This window comes from Penicillium chermesinum (genome assembly GCF_028974085.1).
Source record: "Penicillium chermesinum strain IBT 19713 chromosome Unknown utg000004l:1.0-3345178.0:1.0-3348027.0, whole genome shotgun sequence".
NCBI lineage: Eukaryota > Fungi > Ascomycota > Eurotiomycetes > Eurotiales > Aspergillaceae > Penicillium > Penicillium chermesinum.
Window position 1 is genome coordinate 732,868 of NW_026695314.1, and position 12,616 is coordinate 745,483.

Below are 12,616 nucleotides of genomic sequence, written 5' to 3' on the forward strand. Positions count from 1 at the left end.
TGATGCAGCGCGCATACATGCCAAACAGCATCTCTTGGTTCTCCTCATGGAGATATCTCTACCGGATAAAGTTTGACCAGAATAGGAGCCACAAAGTATAGGCCAAAGCAACCGGATGTCGAATTTCCATCTGCTCGCGAATAGGTCGCAAAAAAAAGATGGGTCTCGTTCAAAGCTCTCGCCGGCGAGGGTGGCGGGCGTTGCTAGGGGTAAGTCGCTAATGTAGGGGAGACGGCATATTGGATTTGAAATTAGATAATACTGTCTTCGCGGGCGTTGTGCTGTCAATGGCCGAAGAAGAAGTTCAGATAGGCAGGGTGGTTGCCTTTAGCGGTCTCCAGAGCGTCCTGAAGCAGGCCGTATGCCAAACTGAGCTTCAGGCCGAATTTGGCATTGCGCGCAGTGGTGTACAGATCATGGCGAGCTATGTGAATGATACGTAAGTTCCCAAGATTGCCTCGCGAGAGTCTAGAGGGAATGAGAAGCGCGTACCCAATAAGCTGTAGATGCCAGAAAACGATAATCCAGCAGTGACCGTCGAGAGAAAGTCTCTCTTGTCGTGGCGCGCATAGTCGACCGTCTCTTCAAAAAGGGAGAAAGCCAGCGCGCCTGCTCCCAACTTGAAACCCATCTTCATTCCATCTTTCACTCCGCCCACAATCGCGACGTGATTTTTCGATCGGTGGTACTGAAACCACCCCTGCGACGAGGTGGGAAACCGGTGCGCATTCTCCGCTCGAAAGACCAAGCCTGCTCTCTTGCTTCCGTGCAAATACCCAAGACCGAATCCTGTCGCGAACCCAGACATCGCTGCGTAGGGGATCCGCTTCTCAACTTCGATCCCCAACCGAGGGGGGCTGTCTGACTCAAAGAGCTTGTGCCAATTCAAAACGGGCAGAGACTGCGCCTGTACACTGTCCAACATCTGCTTTCGCTTTTCCATCGGGTCGTCCATTTTGGCGTTGCCTATGATGGCCTCTCGACGCGCCCCTGTGAGGGATCCGGCGGTGGAGTTTGCATTTGCCGGAGGTGCCGCCTTCTACGCCCCCGCCTACAAAGGCCCACCCTTGACAACCTTCAATGGCTACGAGACCGTGGCATCAATGGTATGTCCCAAATCAATGGTGACCCCGTTCCTTTGCTATGTGCTAAGCTCGCTTACTCTCTTTTAGTATCATTCTACCGATTGGACGCTTCTTCTCAAGAAGCACAAGACGACCATCCTCCTCTCCGTCCAACCCGACAACACAACACTCTCTGCGGTAAAGGAGAAACTCTTCCACTGCTTGGTATCCCGCGGTATCAATGAAATCAACAATGATCCTGTACCCCTTGATGTCAACGGGATTGACTTAGGCATTCCTATCGATCAAAACGAGCCGGAGAAAGGATGGATCTCCCTTGAACGTAAAGCGACTGGAGATGACGACAAGTCTGAGATGCCTAACGGAAAGCCCAGACAACTTAGTGACACCATTCTTTCCGCCGGTTTATCTGATCGGAACATACTGGCTTTCCGGTTTCGCCAACCTGGAGAGACATCGAGCGAGGCGCATGAGACTGAACTCGACCATGCCGATCCTGGGTGGGACGTCATCCTCCCAAGCTTTGACGACGAAGATGAAGAGCTCCCGCTTTAAGGCGAAACTGAAAAAGAAAACTAATATGAACGTGACCCGGTCAATACGAATCAAAGAATGGGCTTGGCGCTGAAAGAGATGGTTATGGTGCCCTTTCTCTTCATGGCGTTTCTGTGGGTTTCTTTAGGTAGCAGACAACCTGACGTCTCGTCCGGCGGTAGTGAATCTAATACCCAAGAGTTGTTGTGCAATTACCCCTCCCTCGTAATAGGAGGGCTCTCTCTTTTCGCATGAGCGATCAGGCGAGGGTATTCACCTGGTATACTTAAAGCACAACGCAATGACCCGTGGACAGCTCTGGAAAGCTTATTTAAGACTTGGGAGTAGAGCAATAAGAGTTGGGAAACCATTAGATTACAGAAACACGTGATGAGAGTCTTAGAGCTATTCATCTAGTGCTATACTACTAGGAGTATTTACTAACAGAATAGCTGCGTATAGTAATTAAGCCTGCCTGAATAAGTACCCAAAGGATGGCAGGAGGCACCGAATAGTATAGATGAGAGGGCGAGCAACAAGGCCGTGACCAATGAGGGCGTATTCTAAGTGGTTATCCCATATGCTTTATTCCCTCCTGTCATCCTTTACCTGGCGTCTCTCCACAATTGGGTATTCACCAGATTGGGAGCAGTGCGTGATAATCTGCGCGTTGGTGCGTGGAAGAAACCTGAAACACGCCATTCTCAAGGTCTCACGCAAAGATCTCAGCGGCGTCAGGTCCCCAACACGCACCGACCCGCAATTATCACCACGATCTTGGTTGCCCCCAGCAACCAGAAGCGGACACGATGGCCATGCGTCAACAAATGAAATCACGGCGTCAGGAACTAGTGACTCGGAGAATACTGCATCCCATACCCCAAACCTTTAGCTCCACACATTCTTCGCCCCTTCATCCTTACTATCGACAATCCTCACCACCTGGCCTTGCCAAACGCAGGTCGCGAAACGGCTTCGACATACCGACCCCGCCCTTCTGCGACGTGCAGGGCGGCTCCCTCGAACCATCCAACACTATGGCCACCTCCGACGGCGCCTCTTCGATCACTGTCGCGGTCCGGGTGCGACCCTTCACTATCAGAGAGGCTGCTCAGGTCTCTAAGCACGACGATGGCCCGCTATTCCTGGGCGATGGATCTCTGGCTGGTGTCCCAACTCCGAAGCTCAATCAGAAGGGGATTCGGTCTATAGTCAAAGTCATCGACGATCGCTGCTTGTACGTGTCATCATGCGTTTCTATTTTTGTCATTCCTTTCCCCTCCCCTTTAGCTCGTCAAGTTCCAATAGTTGACTAATCTGCCTTCGTAGGGTGTTTGACCCTCCCGAGGACAACCCAGTCCAGAAATTCTCCAGGAGTGTTGTGCCCAATGGCAAGCGCGTCAAAGATCAGACTTTCGCCTTCGACCGGATTTTTGACCAAAATGCCTCCCAAGGTGAGGTATACGAATCCACAACCCGGAGCCTCCTCGACAGTGTCCTGGATGGCTACAATGCGACTGTGTTTGCGTACGGTGCAACGGGCTGTGGAAAGACCCATACCATCACGGGTACCGCACAACAACCTGGTATAATCTTCTTGACGATGCAAGAGCTGTTCGAGCGAATTGAGGAAAGGTCGAGCGACAAGGCCACGGAAATTTCGCTTTCTTACTTGGAAATCTACAACGAAACCATCCGCGATCTGCTCGGCCCCAACAATACCAAGGGCGGTCTCGGCCTCCGCGAAGACAGTAACCAATCTGTCTCGGTACCTGGGCTGTCGAGCCACCATCCACAGAATGTGGGACAGGTGATGGATATGATTATGCGAGGCAACGAATGCCGTACTATGTCACCCACCGAAGCCAACGCGACATCTTCACGATCCCATGCCGTGCTCCAAATCAACATTGCCCAGAAAGACCGAAATGCGAACGTTAACGAGCCTCATACTATGGCTACGCTCAGCATCATCGATCTTGCTGGAAGCGAGCGCGCAAGCGCAACTAAGAACCGCGGCGAGCGACTGTTCGAGGGTGCCAACATTAACAAATCGCTATTGGCACTGGGTAGCTGCATCAACGCCCTTTGCGACCCCCGAAAGCGCAATCACATCCCCTACCGCAATTCAAAGCTTACTCGACTGCTCAAATTTGCCCTTGGTGGAAATTGTAGGACTGTCATGATCGTTTGTGTCAGTCCATCGAGCCAGCATTTCGACGAGACTCAAAACACTTTACGATACGCCAACCGAGCGAAGAATATCCAGACGAAGGTGACCAGAAATGTGTTCAACGTCAACCGACACGTCAAGGACTTCTTGGTCAAGATTGACGAGCAAATGAATTTGATCAATGAGCTCAAGGCACAGCAGAAGGATTCAGAGAACGTGGCATTTGCCAAATTCAAGAAGCAGACGGAGAAGAAGGATGCTGTCATGCGTGAAGGAATTGCCCGTATCCGCAGCGCCTACGAGCATGCTTCGCCTGAGCGACAAGAGAAGACAAACAACATGCTCAAGCTGCGCCAAATCAGCCGTCGCATTGGGATCTTATCTTCATGGATCGCTGCATTCGACAACGTATGCGAGGCACGTGAGAATGAGGAAGGATTGGCCAACCTATACGCGATCCGCAAGACCGCACAGGGTATACTCCTTGAACTCGAGGGTAGCAGGCACCACTACAACCAGCGGCTGGCTAAGAGCACATGGGATCAGCCCACGGTTTCGGCCGTCGACAATGCCACCAGTCAACTTCGAGAATTCGATATCAGCGATGCCAGTGACTTTGCGAACCTCGATAGGGAGATGGAACTTCTCAGGTCTCATGCAGACCGAGAGGCTATGTCTGCAGTCGTCGAGCAAGACAAGGCCGCGGAATCTGTTGCCATCCAGGTTCTTTTGGAAGCTCAATTTGAGCTTATCTCGTCTATCGAGGATATCATGCAGCTCAATGCTACTGACGCCATTCAGAAGGGACGCCTCATTCTGTCCAAGATGCTGGAAAGCTGCATTACATCAACGACCAGCCTTGTACGACCTGATGGTAGCTTGCCGGCGGTATCCAGCACTTCCAGCCCGGCGAAGCAGCCCAAACCCGCCAGCCCTTCAAAGCCAAAGAAGCGGTTCAGTATGGTGAGCATGCCACCGCCGCGAGCTCTTCACGCTACTTCTCAAGTTGTCCCAGCTGCCCCTGTATCTCCCCGTCGGCGCAAAGCGGCTGCGGGTCGCAAGAATGTCACCTTTTAGTCCTAAGAAGACCCAGGCCAAAGCTGCGAAGAGATCGGTTCGATGGAAGGATGATGAAGATTCCCCATTGACCGAGTTTCAAAAGACCCCTCAGAAGAACAACGAATCTGCGGATGACGAAGCTAGCTGCCCGGAGGAGCCCTCTCTCCCACGCGGATCGTCTCCCATTCCACGCAATATTCCTCGGGCCTCCAGCCCAGCCTGGAGCCACGTCACCAGTTCCTGCTCCAGCTGAATCTTCACTTCATGTGAAGAAGAACGGCAACCGATTCCAAGCCGGATTTTTATCTAAGCGAACAGGGAGCTCCCCACTGGCAGCGCCACCTACATCCACACTCCCACTGTCCGACCAGGGAAGCTCGCCTCTCCGTGACATTGAAGGGAGCAGCTTCTTAAACCGTCCGTCTCGGATCGCCGTGCGAAGCCCGAGCGGAAACTTGTCGAGCAGTCCTTTGCCCGACAGCAAGGAGGGCTGGAAGCCTGAGAAGGAGGAAGCCATCAAAATCAGCTCGGCTATGCGTCGAATCTCTACCAGCCATGTTGGGCCCTCATCGACGGGTAACTCTTTGCGAGTACATCGTCGCCGTAGCCCTGGTTCCAACACCTATGGATCCTCGCCAAGTGAGAACACCATGTTCACGGCCTCCCAAGCTCGCCGTATGGTGAAGAGTGAAAGAGAGACCGAAGCTAAGCCCAGAGTATTCAGTCCTCACGCCTTGCCTGTGATGAAGAGCACCAGCCGCCGAACTACTTTGGGAGGTGATATCCGCCCTCGCCATGCCAGTCTCTCCAGCAGGGACGCTAAGCGTCTCAGTATTCTAGCAACGCCAACAGTTGACCACTCAGTGCACTGGAACTCTAGCGGGCTACAATAATGATCTACCTTTGCGAGTCTTCTGCTCGGTCATGGTGTACGAATATCCTCGGCATGGCGTTGGCGTCCCAGATACCACATTAGTTTCCTTTCGGTTTGTTCTGTTCTGGTCTGCTCCTTTTTTGTGTTGTTTCTTTACTTTTTTTAAACCTACACTCTAAGTTCATCATCGGATCTCATACTCGGGTAGTTGGTGATTCCAAATTTCCCTATTCTTTATCTTTCGTCCTTGTCGTTGATTATTTTGCCTGGCTGGAGTCTCTACGGCGTTTCCTTTAATTCGCTTGACATATTTTTGTGGCGTGTAAATTAACGATCTCGTCTTAACTTATTCTTCTTGTTCATACATCACGGTCGCTGCAAACGAGACAAAAGGTCCTTCATATAAGCCTAGTGATCTGCTAACTAATTATAGCTGTCATGGCATGAGTAATACCAGAAGTACTAGTATAACGAAGCTCGACCGAGGACATCTGGGCAGGTCATGCAAGTTATCTTCCCACAGAATTCTTATTATTATACACAAGTGCAGAGCTCCTGAATGTCACAGGTCGGGCCCTTGCAACTTGATTCCCAATATGGGCAAGAAACAGCCGAGCAAAGAGTGGAAATATAATTGCCACAATTCGCGATTGGCGTGTCGATTTGCGGGTTGATATGCGGTTGCTTCAAATTGATCGGACTTTTTTTCTATGGTATCTTTCTTTTCAGGGTTCGCTAGCATGAAGCGCATACTCTGGTGTATTTGCCACCTTTGGACTTGATTAGCCTAGTTACACTGCAGTAGTGAGCATGTAAGCTTTTTGAATCATTGGGACTAACTTGAAATTACTAGTATCTATACCTATAGAGACTCTTAGCCTGAGGAAATGACGTTATTGAAAATCAGAATGAACAAATGGGCAGAAACAACCGACATTTTGAAGCAGTCGAGTACTTCCATACTTCGGAGGCAATGCTTTGTCAGATCAATGACGCCATCCATGGATTGTCTCCAACGGTCTCTCCTGCTCATTCCTCTACATCCCGAGGGTTCTCTTTCTCTCATTGTCCTTTATCAACGAATCGTCAGGAATCCTAGAACATTTCCAAGGCATTACCAAACCGTCCGCGCCTCTCTATCGCGCCAGCCCTATAAAAAACCCCCCCCCCACTTCCCATCTCGGGTTCCCCACCGTAATTTCTTCATGACCTTCGCCCCGATCACCTCGACATTCTCTCGCTTTTTCCGGCCCTTCTCAACCAGCGCGCCCGTCCGCTCGTTCCCGCAGGAGACACAGTCACGCAACATGTCCAACACCGAGCAGGCGACTCTCGCAGCCGGCTGCTTCTGGGGCGTCGAGCACCTGTACCGCAAGCACTTTGGCGGCAAGGGTCTGCTTGATGCGAAGGTTGGCTACTGCGGTGGCAAGACTTCTTCGCCCACCTATCGCGCTGTCTGCAGCGGGAATACCGGCCGTACGTGAACCCATGAATCTCCCTGGACTCCGAGGCACAGAGACAGTATTGCCCAGCTGGGCATGCGAACTCGGAATCCCAGGAAGCGGCTATCTCGGAACGACCCGAAGGAGAAGGAACCCCTTGGAGCTAACTGCTCATATTAGACGCCGAATCTCTGCGAGTAACCTTTGACCCCTCCCTCGTCAGCTACCGCCAGCTCCTCGAGTTCTTCTACCGCATGCACGACGCCTCAACGCCGAACCGACAAGGCCCCGACGTGGGGACCCAGTACCGCAGCGCGATCTTCACACACGGACCGGAGCAGCAGAAGATCGCGGAGGAGATCACCAAGAAGGTGAGCGAGCAATGGTACAAGAAGCCTGTGTCGACGGAGGTCGTGCCGGCAGGTCAGTGGTGGGATGCGGAAGATTACCATCAGCTGTACCTGCATAACAACCCGGCTGGATATGAGTGCCCTGCGCAGTAAGTGTATCTTCTTTTGCCTTTTGAAGTTGAAGAGTTTGGCTGATATTTCGACTAGCTTCGTCCGCGACTTCCCTCCTCTCTCTTGACTAGGCTCGAAGATTTGATCCGAAGGATTCGAGGACTGGATTGATTCCATAGGTTGTATCATAGCGTGCTAAATAAACCATTTCAAAGTTTGGTCACAGGAAGGTTTCCCATTGCATATAGTGTTTGGAACCTCGCATATGCTTCACTGATAGTGAATACTAGATGCTCTACCAGTATCTTCAAGAGGACATTATTCACGTTTTAACAAACGTCAAATCCAAATCGATTTTTTTCTTCCCAGGCTATATATACTCATGCCTGGTCTCATTACGCATATTAAAAATAGCTCTATGTCGAATTGCAAACGTGAACCGCTCGCCGCCGAGCGAATCCCAGCGTCCAGTTACTCGCAGATAACCAAGCCGTACAACGACACGGCCGCAGGGATACAAATACCCCAAACAATCGCCAAGAAGACCCCTTCGTCGGTCCAGCCCAAATGTGTAGCCGCCATTCTCGCCGCAGTACCCCCAACAACCCCCATCCACACCACAAAGAACCCCAAATCATTCCACCTCTTCCACGCCTGCCCGCGCTTGGACAACTCCGCCGTGGCCCGCATCGACGTACCCCATCCGTCCTGGAACACCGTAATCAAACTCCACAGATGGATCATCGGCAACGGAATATTATAGAACAGCAAGCCCGGTATCACCCAGAACCAAGAGTGACTCGGCCCGCGGTCCGGGTTGCGCGTATAGTTATACAGCAGCGTGTAGCTTACCCGGATGCCGACATCGTACCAGTTGAAGTAGGCGAACGACTTGCCTGTGAACAGGTAGTACAGGATATACAGCAGGCCGAGCAGCGGCCCGAACTCGCGCTTGATGGCGGCCCAGAAGAAGAGCGGGTTATTGAGCAGGTAGACCCTGGGTTGCTGGAAGGATTCGATGTGGCCGGCGCGGCTCCAGCGTACTTGCTGCATGATCCAGCGGCTCATTGTCGTGGGCGTGTCGGTTGCAGCGAGCGTGTCCGAGACGTAGGTGACGGTCCAGCCGCGCATAAGGAGGTTGGTTGTTAGGTGGCGGTCTTCGTTGACGATCTGGGGGGGGTGGGTATTAGTTATATATCGTCGAGATACGAGGAGAACTAGTAAATTATAACTTGGGGCGTGGGGAGAAGATGGTGGATAGGAAGGGGGAAATAGGGCCAACTAACCATGCGGTGGCCTAGGATGGTCTGGGTATACCATGGGTATAGAACAGCGGGGAGAGCCGAGATGCGGAAGGCAGAGCTAGGGCCGCTCTGGCAGTCGCTGGTGCCGGACGACGTCGAGGTGGACCGGGTCATGTATAGCTCGGACCAGTAGACGACGCTTCCGAGCTTCGCGGGCAGGGAATCGTTCTCGTTGTGGACGATTAGTCCCGAACTGCCACCGCCGACGGTGGGATCGCCGGCCAGAGTCTCGACTGTGCTCTGCAGGGAATCGGGCAGGACCAGGGTATCAGAGTCGGAGGACCAGAGGTACTCGACGCCGATCATCTCGGCGATCACGATGGAGAAAATGAAAGTGGTGAACATGATCCCCTTCTTGTGAAGATGGGGCTGAAACAGACAGAGGTGCTTGACACCGTCTGGCTGGCCTAATCGCAGGTCATACTCGGAGAGAATCTCCCGAGCAAGTTGGCAGCAGTGTTCGATGGTCGTCTGCGAGTACATCTCGCTGGAGTGGATGTTGCCATCGAGAGTACTGAGCTTTTCAAAGGTCTGCATGGCCAGTTCACCAAGCGGCTTCTCCACTTGGATGACAGCCGAGTGATCTGGGAATGTCTGTTCATGATTAGTTAATGAAGTAGGGCAAGTTGGGAGAGAAAGTGATACATTTTGGAAGACCTGGACCATTTCCATATCAGGGACCTCGTTCCCATCGACGCCCACAAGGACGAAGCGGCATTCTTTAACAGACTTGTAGCTACCCAAAGCCCGGGCAAAAAGCTCGGGATCTTCGCGATAGCCTACAATGGCAGCCATGCATTCCGTGCTGGCACCTTGGTCCAGGCAATAGCCAGACTTCTCCAGGTCATAACCTGAGGTTGGCGGGGGGGCTCTTTAGCTGGCGGCGGCGGCGATCATTGGCATAGCGATTATACTCCGCCGCAAAGATCGTCAGCAGGATGTCTATAGTCAACGGGTGGCGCGTATAACCCGTCACGATTGAGTAAATAGGGAGTACAATCAGACATCCCACGAAATTAAGAAACTGGCGAAACGAGAGACTTCAGGGCCCGTCTGCTGGAATACGGGGGCCCCGGAATACACCTTTTCACTGAAGGAATCCATCGGGCAACTAGAATGAGATCAACCCCCGGGGAAAGGGGCGTGAAGAAAGATCGAACGAGCGTTAAGAAGTTTAAAAAGTCATAGTCTGGAAGGGGGAAAAACGAGCGCCAAGTTGAACGAAAGTAATTATAGTAACGAAGGTGAATCGGTGGAAGAATTCAGGTCATTTCCGACTTTTCTTAAGACTTAGGCCCCAGTGGCACTAGATCCCATTGTGGACCGGGGCTGAGGCTCTACTTACAAGACCCAGAAACCCTAAACTCGATGTGGAATAATACGACGGGGGCAAACGACAGCCGGTCAGACCGACCATGCAGTCAGACCACCCTAGCGTCCCTCGTATGCGATTCCGCAAATCACATTTGAACAACACGAAGGGTACATGGATCCATAGGCTAATTGTGTCCGCTAGAATTAGGGGTAGCATTATGAAGTAAGAAAAATCAGCAAGACAGTGGGGGGGGGAGACTAGTGGGGTTTCACCCAGAAAACCCGACAGTTATAGCTGCTCTCGGTTAGTCGAGTCTTGGATTGGGGGCCGCGCCTGAACCTTTTGGATTAAGCTAAGAAGGAAAGAAAAGAAAAGAAAAAAAAGGGAAATTAGGCGTTTAGCATTTCTTCAGGTTCAACGGTAGTTCCATGATCGTAGAATCCTACAACCATCACCATGCGGAGGGCGTTCCATAAGGATAACCGCATAGTCCCCTTGGGGATTATGCTGTTGACTTTTATAGTGTTTGTCTACCACTTCGAGTTGGATCGTCAGGGTCCACTAGGGGAAATCCCTGCGAAAGCCGTGCAAGCAGTGCCAAATGCCCTGATTGTTGAGTCTGCGCGGACTGCCTCTCGTCCCCTAGAAGAACCGGTCGAGGCACAACCGATCAAAGAGGAGTATCAGGAACACCATGCGGTGCCTTCTGCTATTCCTTCAGCAAAGCCGATCGTCTCGTCAAGCTCTACTGCTGCAAAGCAACCACACAGCGCCAAGGGCTTGAGTACAGATGATATCGTCCTTATGTTCAAGACAGGTGCAACCGTCCTATGGAAGCGAGTACCCATCCACCTCACCACCAGTCTTTCCGCGCATCGAATCAACCACGACAATGTCATCATCTACTCTGACTACCCCGAAACCATTGGCGATTGGGAGATTATCGACGTGCTCGCAAACACTTCGGAGCAAGTGCGCCACTCCGAACTATTCGAGCCCTACGTGCAGCAGGGAGATTACGAGGCGCGCCAAAACTACGCCGAGCAGCTGAATGTGCCAGGAGACTCTGCGGGGTCGTCGGGCGGTTGGAAGCTCGATAAATACAAGTTTCTGCCGATCGTCGATCATGCAGGCCGCAATCGCCCCGATGCGAAGTGGTATATCTTCATGGAGGATGATTCCTACCTGTTCCTCCCCAACATCGTCCGCTACCTCGAGAAATTCGACCACACGGAGTCATGGTATCTTGGCAGTCTGGCCTGGATCCATGGAGATTACTTCGCCCACGGCGGCTCCGGGTTCGCGCTGTCGCGCGGCGCCTGGGAGCAGAGCTTCGGCAGCGACCCTCACCTCGTCCAGAAGTTCGAGGCCTTCACCGAAGCCCATGGGTGTGGCGATCACATTCTTGGCCATGCACTGAAGGAATACGGCGTGCAATTCGGTGAGACCACCGATGACAGCCGCTTCCGATACGGTTTCAACCCCGAGTCCCACTGGTCCACCTGGTTCGAGCAGGACAACTGGTGCCAGCCGGTCTACAGCTGGCATCACACCCACGGGAGAGACGTTGCGAGATTCTACAGCCTCGAGCAGTCGTGGGACTTCGACCACCGGCCCCTCCAATTCCGTGACATCTACCAGGCGCTGGTCGCCCCTTACCTCCGTTCCCGGGTGGAATGGTGGGACAACTTGTCTTCCAAGCATGAGATTCGATCCAGTAACGCAAAGCATGTTCAGGCCCCCAGCACGGTCAAGTCAACTGAGACCTGGCGCAGTGCCTGGCAGTCGGTGGACGCATGTGAGGCCGCCTGTACTGCCTGGGCGGAATGTGTGCAGTGGTCGTTTTACGAGGACCTGTGTAAGATGGACAGCATGATTTTTCTGGGAAGTGGCATTCCTGCAGGCGATCCGCGCCGCCAGAGCAACTTGATGTGGACCAGCGGATGGCTTCCACGCCGAGTCGAGAACTGGGGCTGCCAGTAGAAGTTTAGCGTTGTATTTAGCGTGTCTTCAAGATCCCAAAGATCATAATATTTTTTTTTCCCCTTGCCACCTTGTGAACCGTATTCAGCCGCACGGGTCGGTGGCCTGAATTTTGTCTGTGGGCTTCGGTAGATTCGGGCAATTTGAATCCATTTCATAGCTAGTAAGCGGCAAAGGTGGTGCGGAATACCCATAATTCCCCTAATTCCCGGAGACCATGAAATGCTGTCCCACTGCCAGGTGGGCCTAGTCCAATATCGAACCGCAGCACCGACGTGTCCATGAATTTTCAACGCTAAATTTGTCACTTCTTGGCCCCCCCCCCCGATCACTGTGCTCGCCCTAAGCACTAGTGCGAGCCCCTATCAAGATGCGTCTCTTTTTTC

At 52.5% G+C, this 12,616-nt stretch overlaps 7 protein-coding genes across 7 annotated transcripts; 4 read left to right on the forward strand and 3 right to left on the reverse strand.

Annotated features, from left to right (window-relative positions):
• Window positions 1-284: 284 nt before the first annotated feature.
• Window positions 285-955, reverse strand: N7468_005168 (uncharacterized protein; the record flags this gene model as incomplete). The annotated part of the gene is made up of 2 exons (XM_058474465.1): window positions 285-424; window positions 493-955. The coding sequence occupies 2 exons, from the start codon at window positions 953-955 to the stop codon at window positions 285-287; spliced, it is 603 nt and encodes a 200-aa protein (XP_058330205.1).
• Window positions 956-1,103: 148 nt separating this feature from the next.
• N7468_005169 (uncharacterized protein) lies at window positions 1,104-1,640 on the forward strand (the record flags this gene model as incomplete). Its single annotated transcript, XM_058474466.1, has 2 exons — window positions 1,104-1,106; window positions 1,173-1,640. The coding sequence occupies 2 exons, from the start codon at window positions 1,104-1,106 to the stop codon at window positions 1,638-1,640; spliced, it is 471 nt and encodes a 156-aa protein (XP_058330206.1).
• A 1,016-nt stretch (window positions 1,641-2,656) lies between these two features.
• Window positions 2,657-5,744, forward strand: N7468_005170 (kinesin family protein; the record flags this gene model as incomplete). The annotated part of the gene is made up of 4 exons (XM_058474467.1): window positions 2,657-2,856; window positions 2,949-4,755; window positions 4,808-5,080; window positions 5,124-5,744. The coding sequence occupies 4 exons, from the start codon at window positions 2,657-2,659 to the stop codon at window positions 5,742-5,744; spliced, it is 2,901 nt and encodes a 966-aa protein (XP_058330207.1).
• Window positions 5,745-6,930: 1,186 nt separating this feature from the next.
• Window positions 6,931-7,755, forward strand: N7468_005171 (peptide-methionine-S-sulfoxide reductase; the record flags this gene model as incomplete). The annotated part of the gene is made up of 3 exons (XM_058474468.1): window positions 6,931-7,201; window positions 7,348-7,666; window positions 7,725-7,755. The coding sequence occupies 3 exons, from the start codon at window positions 6,931-6,933 to the stop codon at window positions 7,753-7,755; spliced, it is 621 nt and encodes a 206-aa protein (XP_058330208.1).
• A 344-nt stretch (window positions 7,756-8,099) lies between these two features.
• On the reverse strand, window positions 8,100-9,727 carry N7468_005172 (uncharacterized protein; the record flags this gene model as incomplete). Its single annotated transcript, XM_058474469.1, has 2 exons — window positions 8,100-8,798; window positions 8,915-9,727. The coding sequence occupies 2 exons, from the start codon at window positions 9,725-9,727 to the stop codon at window positions 8,100-8,102; spliced, it is 1,512 nt and encodes a 503-aa protein (XP_058330209.1).
• A 49-nt stretch (window positions 9,728-9,776) lies between these two features.
• On the reverse strand, window positions 9,777-10,036 carry N7468_005173 (hyaluronan synthase; the record flags this gene model as incomplete). Its single annotated transcript, XM_058474470.1, is given in 2 exon segments — window positions 9,777-9,956; window positions 9,974-10,036. The coding sequence occupies 2 exon segments, from the start codon at window positions 10,034-10,036 to the stop codon at window positions 9,777-9,779; spliced, it is 243 nt and encodes an 80-aa protein (XP_058330210.1).
• A 667-nt stretch (window positions 10,037-10,703) lies between these two features.
• N7468_005174 (uncharacterized protein) lies at window positions 10,704-12,230 on the forward strand (the record flags this gene model as incomplete). Its single annotated transcript, XM_058474471.1, has 1 exon — window positions 10,704-12,230. The coding sequence occupies one exon, from the start codon at window positions 10,704-10,706 to the stop codon at window positions 12,228-12,230; it is 1,527 nt and encodes a 508-aa protein (XP_058330211.1).
• Window positions 12,231-12,616: the final 386 nt, after the last annotated feature.